Genomic DNA, 22,452 nt, shown 5'->3' with positions numbered 1-22,452 from the left:
ATCTAGAACGACAAATAGATTTATTATGACCTTTTTTTGCTCGTAGGGCGAGATCGTTAACTAGATGTTTAAGATTAAGGTTAAACGGTAAAACAACACCGATGTATTTATACATGTTTGTAACATTTATAGGTTGGTTATTAAAGAGCCATTTATCTCTCGATGCAAGAGGACCTCCTCCTCTAAATACGATAATATTAGTTTTTTCCAAGTTAACAGAAAGCTTCCATGTAACAGTGTAACTGTATAGTATATCAATTTGTTTCTGAAGTCCGATCATAGAGTCAGAGATTAGAATCACGTCATCGGCAAAAAGTAATGTAAGTAATTCATAAAGGTCAGGGTATAATTGCACTCCGTGTTTACCGTTTTGTTGAACATCAAAGGAAAGCTCATTAATGAAGAATGAAAATAGGAGAGGACTCAAGATACAACCTTGTTTAACTCCCATGGGACAGTCAAAATAATCGATGACTCCACTATTATGTCGTACACAAGATTTTACATTTTCATACATTGATTTTAAAATGGTAAACATTTTCCCACCAACACCAGCCGCCCTAAGACAATCCCAAAGTTTACATCGGTCAACAGTGTCGAATGCTTTTTTTAAATCTACAAAGGCAATATAAAGTTTTCGTTTTCGGCATCCGAGATATCTCTGAACAATAGCATAAAGTGAGAAAATATTATCAGCAGGTGAATATGATTTTCTAAAGCCAGCTTGAGTTGGTGGGATTTTGTAAAAAACATTAGCCCAGGTAGTAAGACGATTGTTTAGAATTGAACAAGTGCTGTTCACGTGACTAAAATACCTTAAAATAGAATATGGAAATTCCTAATGAAAGATGACATCAGTAGAGGTGTAACGATACGGGAGGGTCGCGATACGATACGTATCGCGATACAGGGGTCGCGATACGATACGTATCACGATACAGTGTTTACTGGTACAAGCTAAGCCAAATTGATGTCTTTCTGCTATGTAAAAGATGTGACAAGTACAGTTGAAGAAGATATAAGGTGTTTATTTACTGTTATAGCAAATTGTCAGCAATACAGTATGTTTTACTGAAACAACAAACTGGCTTTGAAACGTATTTCATGGGCGCGATGTTTTATATCCAGGGATTAAGATTACCTTGTGTATTTTCCCGTAAACTAAGCCGGGCACAGCAATCAGCTGTACATGTACACACGTTTTCTTGGAATCTACCGGTGATTCGGTCAAGACACGGTCAAGACACACCCAATGATATAACTTCACAGTATTTTAATGCAAGGATCGGCAAAAGTTGTATCTGAAACTATTTTTTTATCAGGAATAATATATTCCAATATATTGTTAATTTAGATGCAGCTTTTACTTAACATATTTAAAATAATAATAACCCTAAGCGAAGCAGCTGATCGCTATTGGCGGGTATTATTTTTTACATGGAACCAGTCTGACCAGCCACCGTCAAGGCTCCCGTGCACGTGATCGCGTGATCGCGAGAATTACGTGTTGACATAGAATCGTCCAACAAAAACAAATCTGACTTTTAACGAATCAAAGTATGGCATTTATGATATATGTATCCATTCTCTGTCAACTAAAATTCCTTTCAAGGCGTCAATAGCGGTAATCTGACCGTGGTTTCTGTTAATGACGGTGAGTTGTGCGATCTTCCGATCGCTTCACACACGATTTCGCCGAAATTAATTAAAACAATATTAAAAGGAATTTTGAATAAAATTAATTAAATAACTTACAAACATGAGTCCAGATATACAAAGAACACTTTTTTTATAGCCAGTGTAAGTACATGAATAATTTGCGAACTTCAGTATGGATTTGTTGACATGGAATTTCCGGTGTTACGTGCTCACAGTAATGTCTTTCTATGGGGAAAAAACATCAAAACTCATTAATTCGTGTATAATGCGCAACCCCTTCTACACAGCTGTGTTTTTTGGAAAAAAGTGCGCACTATACTCAAGAAAATACGGTAGGTAAAACTGTGTTATGAAAATATCGTATGTATCGCGATACATGCTTTCCAAATCGATGCATCGTATCGTGGGCTGTGCATCGGGATACAATACTGTATCGCCGTATCGTTACACCACTAGACATCAGAGATAGCTGTAGTTCCGAGCTTTATTCCAGATACAATGTCTCAAACATCAATTCATATCATAAACAGCATCACAATTATTTCTTATCAATATGACATTATTTTTAACATAATACTTACAGCTTAGATAAGTCTACATTTAATACTCTAAAACGATAGATGTCAAAACTTGTACTTAATATTTAAAACCATACCAGGATTTATTTCATACAGGACACACAAGCTTACACGGTACAGTACAGCGTCATTATATTTAATTTTAACTCTGTAAGCTGATTGTATATGTCACCATAATGTGGACCTTACTATATATACAATACGGTAACACTGTCGGTGTATTACCGTCTTTACAGTAATATAAAGGTACAATATGTTATTTTTATGCAGAACTCTAAAATGAGTATTTTTGCATATAACATTACACACTAAGTGTACATGGAAATTACAATGAATAATGCTGACTTACGATGCTTAATTAGGAAAGAGAGTCGTGAAATATAATGCTACTTTTGTTCACAATGTTACACAAAGACTTTTACACAAAAAGAACTTTCTTGCTGAATTACCTGAAAGATTATTAACTTATGTAAATGATATGCAATTGCAACAACCCAATTTCAGAAATAATAGATAAACTAGAATATTGTAATTAACAAATGCAATTTCAGTTACTTTCACATTTATTCTTTTAGAGAATGATTCATTATTTTGAACAAATATATTATCTGCGCACTATAGAGAAATCTTTAATAAAATGATTTTGTACATTGATGATTTTTAAAAAGATCTTATTTGTACATTAAAGAAGGAATATATACACAACACAATTCTACACAAATAACATAAAATACATGTAACAAAAGTCTAGTTCACATATCAGAAACAACACATAAAATGTCTTACCTTAAAATAGAATATGGAAATTCCTAATGAAAGATGACATCAGAGATAGCTGTAGTTCCGAGCTTTATTCCAGATACAATGTGACCTTGGGTCACACTGCATCGGTTTATATAGCAGGCGGACATACAGCTTACCCTGAGTGGTTAAGATTTGAAATAATACTTTATTGTTTTTACAATAAAGGTGACATTGTGTTTTTGTGTGTTTTGCCTGGTTTAGACAATTTTCTCATAAAGTTACCCAACTAATGTCTACCGTGTTTATTAAAACAAAGCGGATTATCTGAATAAGCTGGCGGCGCTGACGATTGACTTGATCTATCGTCCTGAGTGTTGCGCATCCTGGTCACTGGCGCCTTGTATTGATATGACACGGTACGGATTAACTGTAGACACTGTGAGAGGAGCATTGTTTAAATGTCCACTAGAGGAGCATTGTTTAAATGTCCAGCGGCATATTTTTATTGTACTCCATGGACTCCTTTACCCGTTGCAACTTTCATAAGCCTTTCGCCAAACACACTGTATTATTTGTATTTTTAGAATATTACAACCTAACGTAATCGATTTTAGTTATTGAAATATTATGTTTCAACTTCAATTCTGTGAACCATTTCGAATAATAGGACCACTATAACAATACCCCTCTGCTGTGAAAAGCTTTGTCCCCAAAGCGAGAACAAAATAAAAAAATAAAAGGGGAAAAAAACAAACTAGGATTATGAGGAAATTGTCTGGAAAACAAATACAATTATATATACATATTCAACATATTAATCGTACAGTATATAATGACTGCGAATCACTGATTGTATTGCAGGACTTCACACAATCCATGGTGTGAAATTAAAATATTTGTGGCAAAAGGTTGAGAGATAATCTGGTTGATACGACGGGCCATAAATGGATTGATTCTAAGGGACTGGGGTGTTCGAAGGGTTTGCTGGGTATATTTATTGGTAATTTTAAAATTAGGCCAAATGAGATTTAGGGAAGGTGCAAAATACTTGGAAACATATATATTTTTGATAATCGTAGGGGGTTGGATGTCCCAGTATGATGGACATAGTGACAATGACATGATGGGGACAAGTTCACACATAAAGCCGGTTGTGATTTCTGAGTATAGAACAGTGTGACTAGATTTCTTCTTAAATATCTTATAAAGTATGACAAGCAACAGAATGAAAGATATAGAAATTAGAATCATGGGTATGTGATCATACATAGAACTTAGAAGATTTTGATAAGAGGTAGGGGGCGCTAGGGTGGGATAATGGTATTCAAAGGCAGATACAGGGTTAGCTTTTACTGGAGCAGCTGCCTGGAGGACTAACACAGTGGCAGATAAGGACCTTATTTTAAGATACATCCACACATTTCTTAGAAGAGCAAGGGCGCACAAAACTGCTGTCACAATAGGCATAAGGAATTGTAAGGAAAAATAAGACGGTTTATTTTACCATCTAAAAGACATTCCGTTAAGCCCTGAAAGATAACTTCATTCTTTTTAACTCTCTTTGCCATACGTTTAAGATTAAGATGATCCTTATGATCATTAGCTATAACATTGTCAAATTTATTTTGATATAAATGAAAATCAGGGATGTGAACACTTATAGGTTTATTATAAAAGGTATTACCAGCAATAGTCTCTAAAGCAGAGTCTTCAAAGAAATGCTGTAACAAAGCTAAATTGACCGGGTGAAGGTAGGTGACATTCTGATGAGACATATTTTGACAGGTTCCTAAATGTGAAGGAAATAACATATTTGCTGTGGTGACTGAACATAAACATGGTAGACTAATCATGCAAAATGTGCAACCTGAAATGATCTTTTGACCTTCAGGACATGTTAATGTAAGAAGGGGCGTGTTATAAACGAGTAATTTGGAAGGTGTTATTTCAATAAGCTGTGATTTCTTCTCATGCAGGAGGAACCTAAAATTACAGTGTGATTTAATTTCATCTTTGCTGTTATGATAGAGTGCCATTTCACATGAAGTGTGCGTTCTAGTTTGCAGAGACATGCGAAAGGGACAATGTAAGGTATCAGAACCATAGCATTGGGATAACTGTTCGGAATCCAGGATTGTTGAGAATTGTTTGTTAGTAGATATCGCAATTAAGGGTGAAAGATTAAGTAATTGAGTAGCATGGCTGGTAGATTCATTTACGGGAATGGGCAAGGAAACGATTCTATATAAATTAAAGGTAGTGTCGGAAGCAGCTAAAGGAAATTTTACAGTAACATACAGTTTGTTAGATTTGGTTTTGGCATAAAGAAATTTACCATGATTGTAATAGAAATTGGTATTACCGTCTAATAATTTGAAGCCATTGTATTTGTTGTGCAGTATATGTTTGATATGATTAATAGTTGTAGTCAAGATTGCAGGTGAAATCAATAGTGGGGATAATTTGCCTTGAACTAGGTCAAGAACACCAAATTTAAATTCCTGCAGTTTGTGTTCAATGAGAGCAGCTTGCTCAATTTGGTGAAGGATAACACTTGAAAGGGAAATATATGCATTTTTGAGATTTTGAAACGATTCTTGAATGCTTGCTGTAGCATATTTAATTTCTTCATGGTTAAGTTTTATACCACTAAGAGCATTTGTAAACCTTGTGTCTACACTTGCCATGAAGGATGTTAGTTTGTGTTGATGTTCTGTTAGTGCATTGCCTATAATAGATTCATGTTTTGTTAGTGCATTTATATGCTTTGCTAAGATGTTTACATCATCAGATGTTGCTGTTCCAAAAAGTGATTTGGAAAGATGTCCAATGAAACCCAATAGTGCCAGCTTGGATCGTTGTCCTTTTGGGGAAAATGTGGTGGGTAATAATTGATTGATTTGAAATAATGTTTCATTGAGCATGGTTGAACACCTCATCTTGATAGAATTGACCTGTGATTGGAATAATTTTACTAATTGACAAGTGGAGTTATTGTGATAACATCCTCTGATTGCCTTAAGGTGAAATGAGGATGGAATATCAAGCTGGTAAGTATGAAGCCAATATTCTGTTGCAAATTGAACTTTGGTCATAGGTTGGAAGATGACTCCATAGTTAATTCTTTGGATGATGTCCTGGTCATTGGGAGTAGAAGCTGCCATGGTAGGGACTAGCAACACGAGCCATAGGAGTGATAGAAAGTTCCAGAGTGTCAGAGTACCTGCAGGATATAAAATAACAGAGTGAGATAAGTCAAAAAGTGGAGAAGAGGGGCCAACTCTATCTCCTAGCACTAATGAACACACTTCCGTGTAATTTGAGGCTTATCTCATCCCATTAAGTTACAAATTGTGTTAGTAGAAAGTTGGAGAATATGAAGTGTTAAATAGGTCAAGGTGGCTCAGAAGAAGGGTTGTGCTGCTTAGTTCCTTCTGAAGAACATCTTCTTGTGCTTCTTTTTTCTCTTTCGACCATTGGCATGATGTGTTGCATTGAAGTTATCTCTAAATTGTATGGGAATGTCCTCTTCTGGTTGCCATGTTGCTCTGTATCCTGTCCATTTGATGAGGTATTCTGTCTTGACTTTTTTGTGTTCTTCTTTTCATGATACGGTCAAAGTTGTATGTTTGGTCATCTGAATTACTCTGATCTTGCTGATCATTTTGGATGTTGGCATCTGGTAAATCAGTGTTTGGTTGAACTTGATGCTGACTCTGTTGTTGGTTTACTTGTTGAGGTTGCTGCTGGTCTACATCCTGAGGCTGTTGTTGGCTTGCTGGTTGTGGTTGTTGTTGGTCTACATCCTGGGTTTGGTGTTCCTGTTACCGATGGGGTGAAAGGACATCATCTTCTGGCTGCCTCTGATGATAAAACTTCAAACGATTGTAATTGATCAGGTTTTTCAGAATCTTCAGTGTCTTGCAGTCTTGAAGTTTGTAGGTATGGTTGGGTCCGAGCTCCTGAATGGTGAAGGGCCCAATAAAGTGCTTAGTAAGCTTACTACTTAAGCCTTTTTGTACTACAGATGTGTGAAGGAGTACCATATCACCCACTCCAAATTTTGGAGGGCTAGCTTTGAGATCATACCTATTCTTGGATAATTCTTGACTTGCCTCCAAGTTCTGCCTTGTTCTTGTGACCTTCAGGTGATCCAGAAGTTCATTCAAATGGTCCTTAGCCTCTTTACCTAGTGTGTCCTTTGGCAGAATAGTGACATCATAGGGTAACAGCATCTCTCGACCGAAGAGGAGGTAGTGTGGAGAATAACCTGATGACTGATTTGGGCTGCTTCTGATGGACATCATGACGAATGGTAAAATTTCATCCCAAATATCCTGCTGAGCATTTGTGTAGATTTTCAAGATTTGAGCAATATCTCTATTTTTTCCGCTCACAGACTCCATTAGTTTGAGGGTGATATGGGGATGAGTAATGATGCTTCACTTCAAAGATCTCACAAATGGCATTGACCAACTTGGAAGTGAACTGTCGTCCTCTGTCTGTAACCAAACTTCTGGGAGCACCATACCTTGTGAAGACTTCTTTAACCAATAAATCTGCAACTTCTGTGGCTTCTAATGTTTTCATTGGAAAGCTTTCAGTCCATCTGGTATAAGAAATCGATGGCCAGGAGGATGTATTTGCTACCTTTCTTCGTTTTGGGCAATTGTCCAAGGATATCAACATGTAGGCGCTCAAACGTTCCATCGATTGGGATTGGTACCATTGGTGCTACTTTTCTGTGTTGAAATGGCTTACACCTTTGGCAAATGTCACACGTCTTGATGTAGTCCTCGATATCTTGATACATGGATGGCCAGAAGAATTTTCGTTGGATGGCATGTCTTGTGGAGTCGTGACCGAGATGACATCCTCCTACCTTAGAGTTGTGGTATTTTCTGTTGGAACGGCCAGCTGAGAGATTGAAGCTGGTCTTCCTGGTTTTGAGCCTCTGTGCTTTGGATAGTAGATGTGGTATAGGGTGTTGTTAACTATGTCATATTCCATGGCATGTCCAACGAGTCCTTTGATTTTGGCTTCTGTGTAATGGGCTGGAATTTCTTTCTTCTCCTTGTAGTTGAAGATGGGAATAAAATCAGGGCACTGTCTTTGGCGTTGACTTACCTCTGGTGGAACTTGATCCTCATTGACATCAACAGCTCCTATTAGTTGCAGTTTGTCTGTGTAGCCGAAGGTTACTTCAATGAGTTCACCTTGTTCCTCCTTCTGTGATTGGATCTCTGAGACTGTTGGCGCCAGACATGGGAAGTCATCAGAATCAAATGGTTTCTTTTGCTCAGGGTACTTTCTTCTTAAGAGAGCATCAGCATTCTGGTTTGCCTTACCTGCTCGATGGTACACTTCAAAATCATAACCTTGGAGGAATAATGCCCAACGTGAAAGACGACCTGTGCCACTGTGTTTAATGGTTGGAATATATGCCAAAGCTTTATGATCTGTGAAAATCTTGAATTTCTTGCTTGTTAAATATGGCCTAAAAGTCTTGATTCCTTCAAGAATTGCTAGGCATTCTTGTTCAGTAACCGACCATTTTCTTTCACAAGGGTGTAAGGAACGACCTCCATATGCTATGACATGTTCATGGCCTGCATCATCCTTTTGACCAAGGATGTTTCCAAGGGCTTCTCCACTAGCTTCAATTGTTAGGATGAAGGACCTATCAAAGTCTCGGTAGGCAAGTACTGGAGCATTTGTTAATGCAGATTTGAGACGCTCAAAAGCTTTTTGACAGTTTGGAGACCATTCAAATTTTGAATCTTTTTGCAGTAACCGTGTAAGTGGCACAGCAATTTTTGAATAATTTGCAACAAATTTTCTATAGTAATTTGCCAACCCAAGACATTGTCGCACTTGTTGTGATGAAGGAATTGGAAAAGAATTTACCGAATCAATTTTGTCTGGATCCACGGCAATACCATCCCTTGAAAAAATGTGCCCAAGATAGGTCACTTTTTTAGCTGCAAATTTACATTTGCTTGGTTTTAGGGTCAACCCGGCTTCTTTCAATTTGGAAAAGACTGCTTTCAGATGATTTAGATGTTCAGAGAATGTTTTAGAGAAGATGATCAAATCATCAATATAAATTAGGACAAATTTCCAATTGATATCTCTGAGAGCCTGAGCCAAAGTGGACTGAAATGCCATTGATGCATTCTTTAAGCCAAAAGGTAGACGGTTAAATTCGAAAATACCATCTTGAGTGATGAAGGCAGATTTGTGTTTGGAATTCGGATGTAATGGTATTTGCCAGAATCCACTTGCACAGTCCAAAAGAGTAAAAAGTTTTGCTTGAATTTGACCAACTGTGTCTAATACATCATCAAATCTGGGAAGAGGTAGTAAATAGGTTTTGTAATGGCATTAAGTTTGCGGTAATCTACGGCAAATCTGTAAGTGGAATCCTCTTTTTAACCATTACCACTGGAGAACGCCATTGAGAGTTACTAGGTTCTATGATACCTGCTTCCAGCATGTGCTCTACCTGTCTGGCACATTCTTGTCTTACCTCCACAGATTGTCTATAGAATGGCATCCTGACGGGTTCAGCTTGACCTGTGGCTATCTCATGATAATGGAGATTAGTCTTACCTAATTCATTCCAGTCTGTTGCAAAAACATCTCTCTGTGTCTGCAGGAGCTCTTGGAGCTGTTGCTTCTCAGAATCGGATAGATCTGAATCAGTTAAGTCAAACTGGATACTATCCTTAGCACTAACCTTTGAGCTGTCAACAATGTTTACAGATGGCTGTCTGTCGGTTCCTGGTGGATCCGAAAGCGTGTGAATTGCATCCTCCTGAACATGACAGACTGTTCCTAGCACTTTGTTTCTTGGGATGAAGATTTCTTCTTGTGATGGGTTGAACAGACTGGTGCTGGTGCTGGGGCTGGTCTATGAGCATCTTCTTGATGGCCATTGCTGCTGCCGACACAGCGTCCGTCTGCTGAGTATCTTGTTCTGCAATTCTGGTCTGCTGCCTGACTCCTTGGAGTGATTTAGGAGATTTGCTTTACACCCACATTCTGAGTTCTGATTTAAGCCCTTTGATTGCAAATGGTATGACAACAATGCTAGGAACATCATATCCTACAATTTGAATCTGAACTCTGTCTAAATACTGGTCTACACTTTCATTTGTTTGCTGAGAAAATTCTAGGACAGAGGTATCAAATGCCTTGTAGGGGCCAAAGCGTTCACGTAATAGTTCAATAAACTGGTCAGTCGTTGTCTGACCATAGTCTAGTCCTAAGGAGTCAAACTATGATGTAGCTGACCCTATGAGGGAATTTCTTAAGAAAAACTTCTTCTGCTCTTCATTATATCTTAACATATTAAAGTTATACTGAAGCCTTTGGAGCCACATAGTGAAGTTTGTACCAGGTTCACCTGAATATTTGTCAATACGAAGCTTGTCTGTAGACATGGCTGGTTCTTCTTCTGATACTTGGAGAGAGCTTTGTACCACTGTGTCAACTTGTGCAGAAGGGTTGTTGGTTTCTTCTATGTCGTTGTTTGGGGGAATAGCTTCTGAAGTGTTGGTAGAGCTGGGACCTCCTGATGTTTCCCTGTGTTGCTGATTCCGGAGATCGTAGGGAAATACTGTTGGTGTTGCTCCTTTAGCAGCCGGCATTGGTAGGTCTGGGATCTTTTGGTTCTCACACCAGTTGAACAAGTGCTGTTCACGTGACTAAAATACCTTAAAATAGAATATGGAAATTCCTAATGAAAGATGACATCAGAGATAGCTGTAGTTCCGAGCTTTATTCCAGATACAATGTGTCAAACAACAATTCACATCATAAACAGCATCACAATAATTTCTTATCAATAACATAATACTTACAGCTTAGATAAGTCTATAAACATTTAATACTCTAAAACGATAGATGTCAAAAACTTGTACTTAATATTTAAAACCATACCAGGATTTATTTCATACAGGACACACAAGCTTACACGGTACAGTACAGCGTCATTATATATAATTTTAACTCTGTCAGCTGAATTGTATATGTCACCATAATGTAGACCTTACTATATATACAATACGGTAACACTGTCGGTGTATTACCGTCTTTACAGTAATATAAAGGTACAATATGTTATTTTTATGCAGAACTCTAAAATGAGTATTTTTGCATATAACATTACACACTAAGTGTACATGGAAATTACAATGAATAATGCTGACTTACGATGCTTAATTAGGAAAGAGAGTCGTGAAATATAATGCTACTTTTGTTCACAATGTTACACAAAGACTTTTACACAAAAAGAACTTTCTTCCTGAATTACCTGAAAGATTATTAACTTATGTAAATGATATGCAATTGCAACAACCCAATTTCAGAAATAATAGATAAACTAGAATATTGTAATTAACAAATGCAATTTCAGTTACTTTCACATTTATTCTTTTAGAGAATGATTCATTATTTTGAACAAATATATTATGTGCGCACTATAGAGAAATCTTTAATAAAATGATTTTGTACATTGATGATTTTTAAAAAGATCTTATTTGTAAGTTAAAGAAGGAATATATACACAACACAATTCTACACAAATAACATAAAATACATGTAACAAAAGTCTAGTTCACATATCAGAAACAACACATAAAATGTCTTACCTTAAAATAGAATATGGAAATTCCTAATGAAAGATGACATCAGAGATAGCTGTAGTTCCGAGCTTTATTCCAGATACAATGTGACCTTGGGTCACACTGCATCGGTTTATATAGCAGGCGGACATACAGCTAACTCTGAGTAGTTAAGATTTGAAATAATACTTTATTGTTTTTATAATAAAGGTGACATTGTGTTTTTGTGTGTTGTGCCTGGTTTAGACAATTTTCTCATAAAGTTACCCAACTAATGTCTACCGTGTTTATTAAAACAAAGCGGATTATCTGAATAAGCCGGCGGCGCTGACGATTGACTTGATCTATCGTCCTGAGTGTTGCGCATCCTGGTCACTGGCGCATTGTATTGATATGACACGGTACGGATTAACTGTAGACACTGTGAGAGGAGCATTGTTTAAATGTCCACTAGAGGAGCATTGTTTAAATGTCCAGCGGCATATTTTTATTGTACTCCATGGACTCCTTTACCCGTTGCAACTTTCATAAGCCTTTCGCCAAACACACTGTATTATTTGTATTTTTAGAATATTACAACCTAACGTAATCGATTTTAGTTATTGAAATATTATGTTTCAACTTCAATTCTGTGAACCATTTCGAATAATAGGACCACTATAACAGAATTATAGCAAACAGTTTACCTAAAATGCTTGTTAGAGAAATTGCTCTATAGTTATGGGGGTTGGTCACGTCTCCCTTTTAAAATACAGGAACAATGACAGATCTGGACCATGCATTTTGGAATATACCCTTTCTGAATATTTCGTTAAAACATTTGTGCAAAAAGGGAGTAATGATATGTTTTGAACTTTTTAACATTTCAGCTAGGACATCATCAGGGCCTGGAGATTTACCTGATTTAAGTGTATTAATAGCATCGTGTATTTCAGCGACTTCAATTTCCGATTCTAAAATATCTCGCTCAACATCAGATAAATTTACATCATTAACAACAGCATGGATGTTATCGTCGAAAATATGGTTATTTCCAAAAACCTGTTTGAAATGGAGAAGTCATTCAGGACCTGTAATTATATTACGTGCAATGACCGGATTACGTAATGATTTTATCTCTTTCAAAAAATGCTTTGAGTTCTTTGGTGAGTTGGTTAACTTATTCAATTTCAGATGTCTTAAAGAGTTAAGGTGTTGTCTGCATTCTGTTTTATATATGTTTCTTAGTTTACAATAATTTCTTCTATTTAGTTCTGATCTATTTCGACGAAACTCGCGAAGGGCTCTTCTGGCTGATCTCATTTGTTCTTTACATTTACCGTTTAAACTGAACAGCTTTTTAGGAACTAAATTTGAACACGAGCGTCGTTTCATACATTTGCCGGACTCCAAAAGAATGTTTATAAAAAGATCGACCGCATCATGCATATTACTCCTCAAAATATGAAACAGGGTGTCAGACAACTCATCAAAAGTATTGCTTAGACATCGTAAGAAGTCAGGATTTTTAGATTAATTCCTACTAAAACTGTCTGAAAATATATCCTCTGATAATGGTTCCGATACAGGATTATAAAATGCACACTGTAGTTCTAAAGGAGAGTGGTCGGAGTCTGTGCTCTCCCCAACAGTTAGGCAATCAACAAATCTGAAGAATTCAGCTGACGCTATAAAACAGTCAACAGTGCTACTGCCATTACTACTTTCACATGTTAGTTCACCACTTCTGTCGCCATTCACTCTGCCATTCATGATATACAGGTTATATACATAACATAAATTAAGAAGAAAGCGACCAAATTTGTTAACCACATCATCAAGTGGTTGTAGCGCTTAGCAAATCGTAACTCCCATACTTTAACATAGACTTACGACAGTCGTAGCGCTTAAAAAATCGTAACTCCCATACTTTAACATAGACTTACGACAGTTTGTGTTTCTTTTCAGGTACAATATTGACGTGAATCAATATCCAACGATGTCAAAAATAGCAGAACACTGCCTAAAACTGGAACCATTTTCATCAACAAGGCCACCAGTTGCGTAGATGCTTAATGTAGCAGAAGAAATCCATTACACACAAAATGGCAGTAATTACTGTCTTAAGTATAACAATTTTGATACAGGTTTATATCCGATTTGATTTAAATGTCTGTTTTCATTTACATGCTTACTCAATTGCTCTTTATCTGCTCAATGTAGCTAAACGTTTACCAAATTATGTCAGAATACATTACTTTACCACAAGTATAACTGGTGATGACACTGATAGATAATCTTTTCCTGGAGATAATCCCAGACCAGAAACGGAGGTGGTGGTTTTTGTGAGTCTGCAGGAGACAATCATTAATGTGATAATCCTTTTACCATCTAAGCTCTTGAAATAATGAAGACAATGAAGTAAGTAATGAAGACATTTTTCTCCATTTTTTGAAAACTGTCTCGTAGGTCAACAGTGACAACATAACGTCAACAATGATGGCCAGTGACGTCACCAAATACTGTGACGTAACAGCACACGAACAATGATCCACAGAGCGTGGTGTCATTATGGCCGGTGTGCGTCGCTTAATTTGAACTATTTGAATTATTAAGGTAAAGATCTGACATCCCTTGAGCTGCTTGTGGCATAATCAGGATTTTGTTTACATGTGAGTCATCACAGTCTCCGCCTTACTGTCCCCTGAAACAAAACAAAGTACCCACATTACTTATAAATGCTTTGTTTAGTCTTTGTAAATACATGCACTGATTCATTTCCTGTGGAACGTAGAAATATACAACGCAACACCCTTACGTATCCCTTTGTGGATTCCAGCGCCCCTTTCCACAAAGCCATCTTACCGCTAAGAATACGTCCAAGTAACTTATGATTTAGGCGACTTGTGGATCGGATGGTCAGATGTAGTGACTTGGTTGATAGTGTTATCGTACACATATTGTCTTGTCCAAACCTGGTTATTTGTAGACCGCCGTGATCTAGTGGGTATAGAGCTGGTTGCAGTGTAAAACTAAACATGTGTATGTACAATCATTTTCACAACTGTAGTAATTACTATCTGACGGACAGTCAGGGAATCCTCGTCAATTTTATTCCCTAATGCATGAGTACTTAATTCAAATTGATATGGTTAGAAAGGACATTGGTGTGTTGAAAAATAACTGTATGTTAGTGGTCTGTAACTTTCCGTGAAAACAAATGACACTTGTCACCAATGTCCCACTTAGACACAATATTTGAGCTGTTGAATCAACAAAGGGGGATACGTATGACCTAATTACATACATTCATTGGCATTTAGAGGCACCGTAAAGAGGCATATCACCGTATGTTGTTTATGGATCTGATGACACCCTTACTCTTGAAGACTACTGGTCAGATTCCTAAGTAATGCAAACTAGTTCTGAATGGGGACTACAATGGACACTGAATGGTCTGTTTCGTGAGCCTGTTGGTGATCGTTGCCTACTCAATTACTGAGGTGCACACGGGGATGATAAAGCTGAAACATTGCTGACCGGGACGTACATCATACATTCGTGGATGTTTCACTAACTCCACATGACGTACCTGTGCTAACGTTATCTGTGTCTCCTCTCCTGGGTTTTGCAGTTGTTGTATCATCCAATGCCTTTTCTCTCAGATCCACATGTAGCCACCTGCGTTATAAGTACAGAAGGGGCTTAACATTGAGATGTATTTCTGAAATATACATTACACAATTCACTAATCGTATTTAAGATTTCTTTGTCAACATATTTTCTTGGCTAATCATCCAAAGCTACAATGATCACTCACAGCATGATGGCTGCGGCGATGACACACAGACCAGCAGCCAAAATGAAGCTGAACCCTGGGAAGAAAGCAAGGGATGCTGGGTAAAGTCCATTGAAGATGAGTGATGACAACAAGGCTCCAGTGCTATCCACGGCAGCAACCACTCCAAACAGGCGTCCTGGAAACAGATAATGAACATATTGAACAAGAGTATGCTGATCTTGTTGCACAACTTACTGTAACAGTTTCATTATATTTAAAGTACAGTGAAACACAGTTACCCTACGACTTACACTCCTTACCCTGTTTGACCATACTTGACATGTTGAACCCAAGAACATCAGATGTGATCTGAGCCTTACAATGTTCAATCAGACATCTGGAGTCATCACTGTTTTTCAGTGATCCATTCGGGGGCGACCGGGTAGTCTAGTGGTTAAAGCGTTCGCTCGTCACGCAGAAGACAACAAGTACTATCAAGTTGAAAGTTGAAAGTGTCAAGCAGATCACACTCTTGTCCTTTATTTGACCAGTTTTGCAACCCACATGTAGATTTCAATTAAGGAAATTTAAGTCTTCAGAAATGTTCAAGTCTAGATTGTCGTACGTGATCAGGGGTGGTCGGGTAGCCTAATGGTTAAAGCGTTCACTCGTCACGCAGGAGACCCGGGTTCGATTCCCGACTTTGGTACAATGTGTGAAGACCATTTCTGGAGCCCCCCGTGATATTGCTGGAATATTGCTAAAAGCGGCGTAAAACCACACTCACTCACTCACTCACTCAGTGATCCATTCATATAAATTTCACCGCTTTAATGCCTTTTTCGCACGGAGAAATCTGTTTCGGTTGATAATCAAGACTGATTATGCTCTGGATTTAGCGTTTTATGTTTACTGCATCAAATGTGATCTAAACACTGCACAGTTCCATCTTTACAATATGAGATTTGATTTTAACCTTACCTTGTTCAGCCTGGCTGACCATACTGGACATGAGTGACCGAGCAACAGCTGCTGGAAAGCCTTGAAACATGGCAAATATCACAACTGAAATAAAAAGACGTGATTCTAGTTACTTCTATTGCGTTTATGATAGATACATTTGATGCATGTGCTTAAAGCAAACACTTCTCTTGTGAATAATATTGAACTTTCCGTTTTGTATTAGTAATGACATACCTTTGTGATTGGGGATGTAGCAAACATAAATGGCACATATATTTCAAGCTGTTACGAGTTACCTAGAAACAACAACCATGTCTGTGTACTGAATCCCATGACCACCAGGCCGATGATCTTGGACGCCAAGCCCCATAGTCCTAAAGTGGTGTCTCTCATCTTCCTGCACAGAGGCATAACTGTGACGAGGGTAAGACTGCGAGTGAAGTACTCCAGACCCTTATAGTAACCAAACATTGTCTGTGACCAGCTGAGAGGTGCTCGCCTTGTGTACAGGAGAAGGACGTCAACTTCACCTGTAGCATGACAAGAGGTGACCTATGTATTTGTGTGGGCATTGTGTATATATTCCTGCAAAAAAAGAAACGCAAAAGTGTTGCCGAAATACATACAGAATTAATACCAAAAATGGTTATTGGTCATTTCTGCATGGATTTGACTCGATTTGTGTGGAAAGTACTGCAGACAAAGATGCAAAACCCGCACAAACCACGAGAGCGCCTGGCACAGACATGACACGCACGTGCAACATCACTTGTTGGGATATAAAAGCGTTGGGTTTTATTTGCATGTCATCACAATCTTACAGCAAGTGAACAGCGAAAATATGCCACGCTAGACGACCAGTCGAGGTGTCATTTTGACGAAACTGCATCATTGGATGCGACGTCAATGGTGTCCAATGTCACATAGTATGACCACAACTGCGACAGAGACAGGCTTGGTTTAGTGACGAGTCACTTCTTATGCTTCGCTGTGTGGATTGTAGACGTCGTGTTTAAAATTTACACGAAACTTCATACAGGAGATGGACAGTGTGGAAGTGGTGGTAGCCTGATGATGTGGGCCACCATCTCCTACACTGTTAAAACCGACTTTGTGCTAGTGTCTGGGGAAGTTAACAGTACAACGTTAAATGGATGAGGCCACACGTCCTTCCCATTTTCCAACAAGCGAACGGCTGCCCTCACGGCAAGACCCGTAAAGATCCGGGGTAGAATAGGTCTTCAGCAACCCATGGCCATACAAGAAATTTTGGAAAGATTACCTTCACCTTGAATACTACTGTTCCATGTGTGCCATATGGACCATGGGTCAATGACTACGAAGTGTTACAATTTTGAATAATCGATTAACATCTTTTTATTTATATTATATATAAAATATAAATCTAAAATAATGTTTCTGTTCCGTTTTGTGCAGAGTATAGTATAATACATCACCTATCAATCCATGAGAAAGGCGTACTGGTTTTAACTTATAAGGATTGTGAATTAATACTTAATTTGTACTCACACACTGTTGCGATAACATACAAGATAAAGATGATGAGAAGTAAGAAGATATGGAGTTTTCTCTTCTCTTGCCGTTTCTTCATTACACAACGACCAGACTCCTTAAAGGAGGACAGACACCAGTAGGCGCACATACTTTCACCCTCGGGTCTTGTGTTGGAACTGATGTTCTCTAGACGTATGATGGCATATAACATTCCCAAGAAGGAGCTTCCACTGATGAACGCGAAGACGAATACGAAGCTTGTATTGTCGAGCATGACTCCCGATACGAAGACGCCAACTGTTCCAGCAAAGAAGATAATCGATTCCAGGATCCCTACCCGCACAGTTCTATTGGTGGGGTCAGCAATGTGCGTCACGTAGCTGTACACAGACATAAGCAGGGTCGTGTAACCCCCGAAAAGCCATTTACTGCAGCAGCAATAAAGAAGTACTCCATTTTACTCGAAGGGTAAATTGACAGAATCAAGTAGACAATGGAAGACAATGTTGCTCCCAAACTGGGTAAAATCACTGGTAGTTTCCGACCCACTTTGTCACCCAAGGATCCGAGGATAAACAGGACAATCAAACATGATGGAAGAAGTTCCACGACATTTTTCTTCAAAATCCAGTAGGACGTTTGAGACTGGACATAATCCTCTTCTGTTTTGTAGTCCTCTTGGAATGTCTTGTTCTGCAAACTGGTACAGAAAGTCTCGTTGTAGCTGTCAATGCAGATCTTGTTGTACGCAAAGGCCTGGAAGGTTGGGTTTCTCAGAAAAAATCCCAACGTGTAAAAAAACAAAACTGGTTCAACTGTTATGAGGTTCAAATCGAACTGCCGTCGGCCACATCTAATAACAGCCATATTTCGGACAAAAATCTGAAAAATATGAGATTTCTTTGTGATTTAAACATATTTTATTCACAGAAAGTGAAAAGGATTGGGTAAAAGTTATAACAACTTAAAATGCACGCTCCTGAAAATATTTAAAATTACATAATTCGTTTACATCCACATTTACATAAAAAAAATGTGGATGGAAAGAACTCAATCAAATGAGTTATTTCCATGAAAACAAATCTGTGATTGATGCATTCTTGGACAGATCCGCATTGCCACATAAAAGTAGTCATATATAGGCCAATGACATTAGACAAAGCTGTGGGCAAAAACAGGAGAAAATTTGCCGTTTATCGTCACAACATACATTAGGTCGTTTAATTGGAAGCAAGATATTTAATTGTAATTGTGCTAACCATCAGGTTTTGTCAACGGTGAAGTAGTTATTTCCCAACGACTTCACATATATGGTATGTATACATAACACCACAACGTGCCACATAAGGTAGTAATTAATTCAAAGGGTTTATTTTATGTTTCAAATAATAAGTCATATATAACACAAATAGGGTGGTTTAAGGGTACTTTATATGGACACTTAATATGAGAATATTCACGTGGCTTAGAGTATTATATTTGAATAAAACTTGCATTTAACAGACAATGAAAAGCAAAATCAGTACTAGTTGGGCCTGTCATTAATAAGCTAACATTATACTCCCTCAAAAGTCTTTTTTATTGTTATATTCACTCTACATACATATTCACAAATGTGGGAAAATATTAACGTTATGAGAGGAATGTGTTATATCCGTCTTGCCGCCGCCACCACCACCGCTTCTCCCTCACACACCACACCCCAAAGGAAGTGAAGGAACCACTTGACTTGCCATTCCAAGAAATACCTTTGTAGCTATTGCATACGACTTGCTATCCTTCTCAGAAAACAGATATAAAACAATAGTTATCATTGTTGAGTATGGTAACCACAAATGATGTCGGAAATTGCCCCCGGCTTGTGATACTGTAAACAACTCGATGATCACGTAAGACAATCTAGACTTGAACATTTCTGAAGACTTAAATTTCCTTAATTGAAATCTACATGTGGGTTGCAAAACTGGTCAAATAAAGGACAAGAGTGTGATCTGCTTGACAGGGCAGTGTCCCACTTTCAACTTGATAGTACTTGTTGTGATAGGGACTGCAGACCATGTTTCTTTAAAAATAATATTTTCCCCTATTTCTTTGTAGGTCTAGTAACCAGTTAGTAGAAAGGAAATCATAATAATATCACAAAAATGTATGTGCTTTAGCCAAAAGATTTGCAGGAACAACAGCTTCTAAGACATTAAGGTATTCAAGGAGAAAAAGAACTGTTCCAGGCCATTCAGCGGCTATGAGTGCTTTTTCCACAACATTCCCTTTGAAACTATTTATAAATATTGAAACTATTTGCATGTGTGTCAATGCGAACGTTGTCATGATACAAATAAAATTGTCAAATATGATTACTTTCTTAACATTCATTTCTTGATACAATCATCTCCAAAGTAATCAGTCATGATTATGTTTCATTGGAAATCATGATACTGAAATGAATATATTTTACATTTAAATATTCCACCTTGACAAGCAACAACCAGTTTGCAAAGTAAATAACCATCAAGCCCAAAAGAAGAAACACAACACTTTAGTTCTAGGAATTCTAGAAATACTTCAAAACGCAGCAGGTTCAACATATTTCTTGATCTAAAATTGGATTTTCCATTTATAAGATTAATTTTAAAAAAGTAACCTGATAAATTAGAAAGTGTAAGGTGATTGCACTATGATAAAATCTCCCTTGACTGGTTAGAAATCAGCTATTTTTACTGAGGAAATTAAGATCATTATACCTGCAGTCCTCTGCTAAGAGTAAATGTTCTATTTTGACTTTCTTTTCAGATTCTTGCTGTCCAATATCTATAATGGTCATACAATGTACTTAGAGATAAACGAATAAAATGTTTTTATGGCAATGATTGATGAAGACTTGGGAATTTAGATATATATTTTGTATATACATTCAAGTACGAGTATGCAGAATACATATAGAATGCAATATACAAAGTAGCAGTGACCAAAATAACCATCTTCTTAAAATGATGGTTTGGAGCTTCAGTAGTACACACCAAGTATTAAAAAGGAGCAGGTACTGTACCCACCAAGTTCACAAGTAGTGGAAGCTGTCTGTGAATTTACCCACTTTTATTCCAATGACAGGGCTAAAAGCAAGTTTGACAATTGAGACATCATATACATCAAATTCATCGAAAGAGAAGTCTCTCCTTTTGATGATGTTGTTCTTGTGAACCGAGGTCCACTTCATGAAGAGCCTTGATCAATCCTGTAAAATAATACATTTAAATTAGTAAAAGCATATGTTTTACTCTTTTCTTAATATCCGTGTTTTTTCATACTTCATGAAAACAATTACAAGTATAAGTTTTGCCATAGTTTGAAAATGAGGAAATTATTAATTTACCGCCGACTAGAAAGTCAAGTTGACATACCATGCTCGATGCCATGTGCGATACGCTTGTTCATGGATCTCGTTGGTTCTTGGCTCCTAAATGTACTCAAACGATGAAGCAAATCAGCATAGTAGGCACCGGTGATCCTCTTCTGACTTTCTAAGTAATAAACAAGGATCACACACTTTTCACCCCAGAATACAGTGGCCATAACTTTCTTCACCGATCGTGAAGACTTTTCTACCTCCTTGATTGAATCTTCATTGATGGAAGTTGAGGGACGTCCAGACCTAGGGTCATTATCAAGGTTTGTTCCCCCAGCCTTAAACATTTGGACCCCTATCACATTCAACTGGCTGTCACTTATGTACACGAGGCCTCAACAGACCAAATACACTTGCAATGAAGAACTCAAACAATGTTCTACGTTGAGTACTTCACTTTCTTATGGCCCATAGTTGAAAGTTAGTCAGGCTTAGAACTTTTTGACCAGCCTTCGTATAACCTTACTGCATTTGTTCACCACATGAGATATGTGAGAACCTCTTGTTAGTCTCTTCACCACATGAGATATGTGAGAACCTCTTGTTAGTCTCTGGCCGAAATAAACACCAACAAACTTTAAACGCGCGTACAATTTCTATTTTGTGGTCACATGCAGTTAGCTCTGTATTTGAGGAATATTTATGTCTGGTTATAATCATTTCAACAGATTATGACTGGGGAAGTTTAGACCCCTTTTCGAACACCACACAGTAATGATTTGTAAGCACCTCTGAATTATATGCAGTGAGAAGATTGGTTTGCTCATGTTGGTTTGCTCAAACAAGTAATGGTAACAACAACTTAATGGGATATTATTTAGAAATTCTTTGAAAAAGCATACAAACATATATAACCATGTATTTCATATAAGAGGGTAAATGAAGTGAGTTAACCATTTGGAAGTAAGTAAAACAGCTTTAAAAGATTGTAGTGGCTATGGTACAAAGCAAATGGTTTTGAAAAAAACCCAGTTGAAAATAGAAATGTCATCTTATCAATACCAGACAATCAAGTGAGTGACATCGTGAGTATCGATCCACACTTTTGGAATACGATGACATGCATCAACCAAGTCAGCGAACCTGACCACCCGATCCCATTGCAAGCACAGTCACCTTTTGCGGCAAGCATGGGTTGCTGAAGACGTGTGTGTGTGTATGTGTGTGTGTGTGTGTGTGTGTGTGTGTGTGTGTGTGTGTGTG

General features: G+C 37.6%; 3 protein-coding genes across 8 annotated transcripts in view; 1 reads left to right on the top strand and 2 right to left on the bottom strand.

Annotated features, from left to right (window-relative positions):
* The window catches only part of LOC124126788 (maleylacetoacetate isomerase-like), a 31,619-nt gene extending 17,862 nt beyond the window's left edge, over positions 1-13,757 (top strand). For all 5 annotated transcript variants that reach the window (XM_046490310.2, XM_046490312.2, XM_046490309.2 and 2 more), the window contains one exon: positions 13,556-13,757. In XM_046490310.2, the coding sequence (XP_046346266.2) occupies positions 13,556-13,655 (100 nt within the window). In that variant the 3' untranslated portion in view covers positions 13,656-13,757. The remainder of the gene's footprint in view (positions 1-13,555) is intronic.
* Positions 2,051-13,559, bottom strand: LOC125384301. The gene is made up of 2 exons (XM_048403130.1): positions 10,390-13,559; positions 2,051-6,204 (listed from the first exon to the last, which is right to left on the bottom strand). The coding sequence occupies exons 1-2, from the start codon at positions 10,631-10,633 to the stop codon at positions 4,436-4,438; spliced, it is 2,013 nt and encodes a 670-aa protein (XP_048259087.1). The 5' UTR covers positions 10,634-13,559; the 3' UTR covers positions 2,051-4,435.
* Positions 13,758-13,935: 178 nt separating the features above from the next.
* LOC124115412 (proton-coupled folate transporter-like) lies at positions 13,936-22,353 on the bottom strand. 2 transcript variants are annotated; one of them, XM_048403131.1, is made up of 7 exons: positions 21,245-22,353; positions 17,862-21,078; positions 16,628-16,861; positions 16,350-16,433; positions 15,408-15,564; positions 15,180-15,268; positions 13,936-14,291 (listed from the first exon to the last, which is right to left on the bottom strand). In XM_048403131.1, exons 2-7 carry the CDS (start codon positions 18,238-18,240, stop codon positions 14,254-14,256), a joined length of 981 nt encoding a protein of 326 aa, XP_048259088.1. In that variant the 5' UTR covers positions 18,241-21,078; positions 21,245-22,353; the 3' UTR covers positions 13,936-14,253. The 2 variants fall into 2 exon arrangements, with proteins under 2 accessions (XP_048259088.1, XP_046332361.2); XM_046476405.2 differs by having other exon boundaries at positions 17,862-22,353.
* Between the last annotated feature and the right edge of the window lie 99 nt (positions 22,354-22,452).

Source organism: Haliotis rufescens, unplaced genomic scaffold (assembly GCF_023055435.1).
Source record: "Haliotis rufescens isolate VD_foot unplaced genomic scaffold, xgHalRufe1.0.p SCAF_3, whole genome shotgun sequence".
NCBI lineage: Eukaryota > Metazoa > Mollusca > Gastropoda > Lepetellida > Haliotidae > Haliotis > Haliotis rufescens.
The sequence above is the reverse complement of the archived record's forward strand: the minus strand, read 5'-3'. Positions and strand labels throughout refer to the sequence as shown.

Excerpts from the sequence above, each read along its gene's own strand:
- LOC125384301 (XM_048403130.1), bottom strand. The coding sequence starts at position 10,633 with ATGCCGGCTGCTAAAGGAGCAACACCAACAGTATTTCCCTACGATCTC. Across the intron at positions 6,205-10,389 it reads TCGTATTGACAAATATTCAG|GTACTCTGACACTCTGGAAC; the intron begins GTGAACCTGGTA and ends TATATCCTGCAG.
- LOC124115412 (XM_046476405.2), bottom strand. The coding sequence starts at position 18,240 with ATGTCTGTGTACAGCTACGTGACGCACATTGCTGACCCCACCAATAGA. Across the intron at positions 16,862-17,861 it reads GTATGTTATCGCAACAGTGT|GTGAAGTTGACGTCCTTCTC; the intron begins GTGAGTACAAAT and ends GTCATGCTACAG. Across the intron at positions 16,434-16,627 it reads GACATGGTTGTTGTTTCTAG|TTGTGATATTTGCCATGTTT; the intron begins GTAACTCGTAAC and ends TTTTTATTTCAG.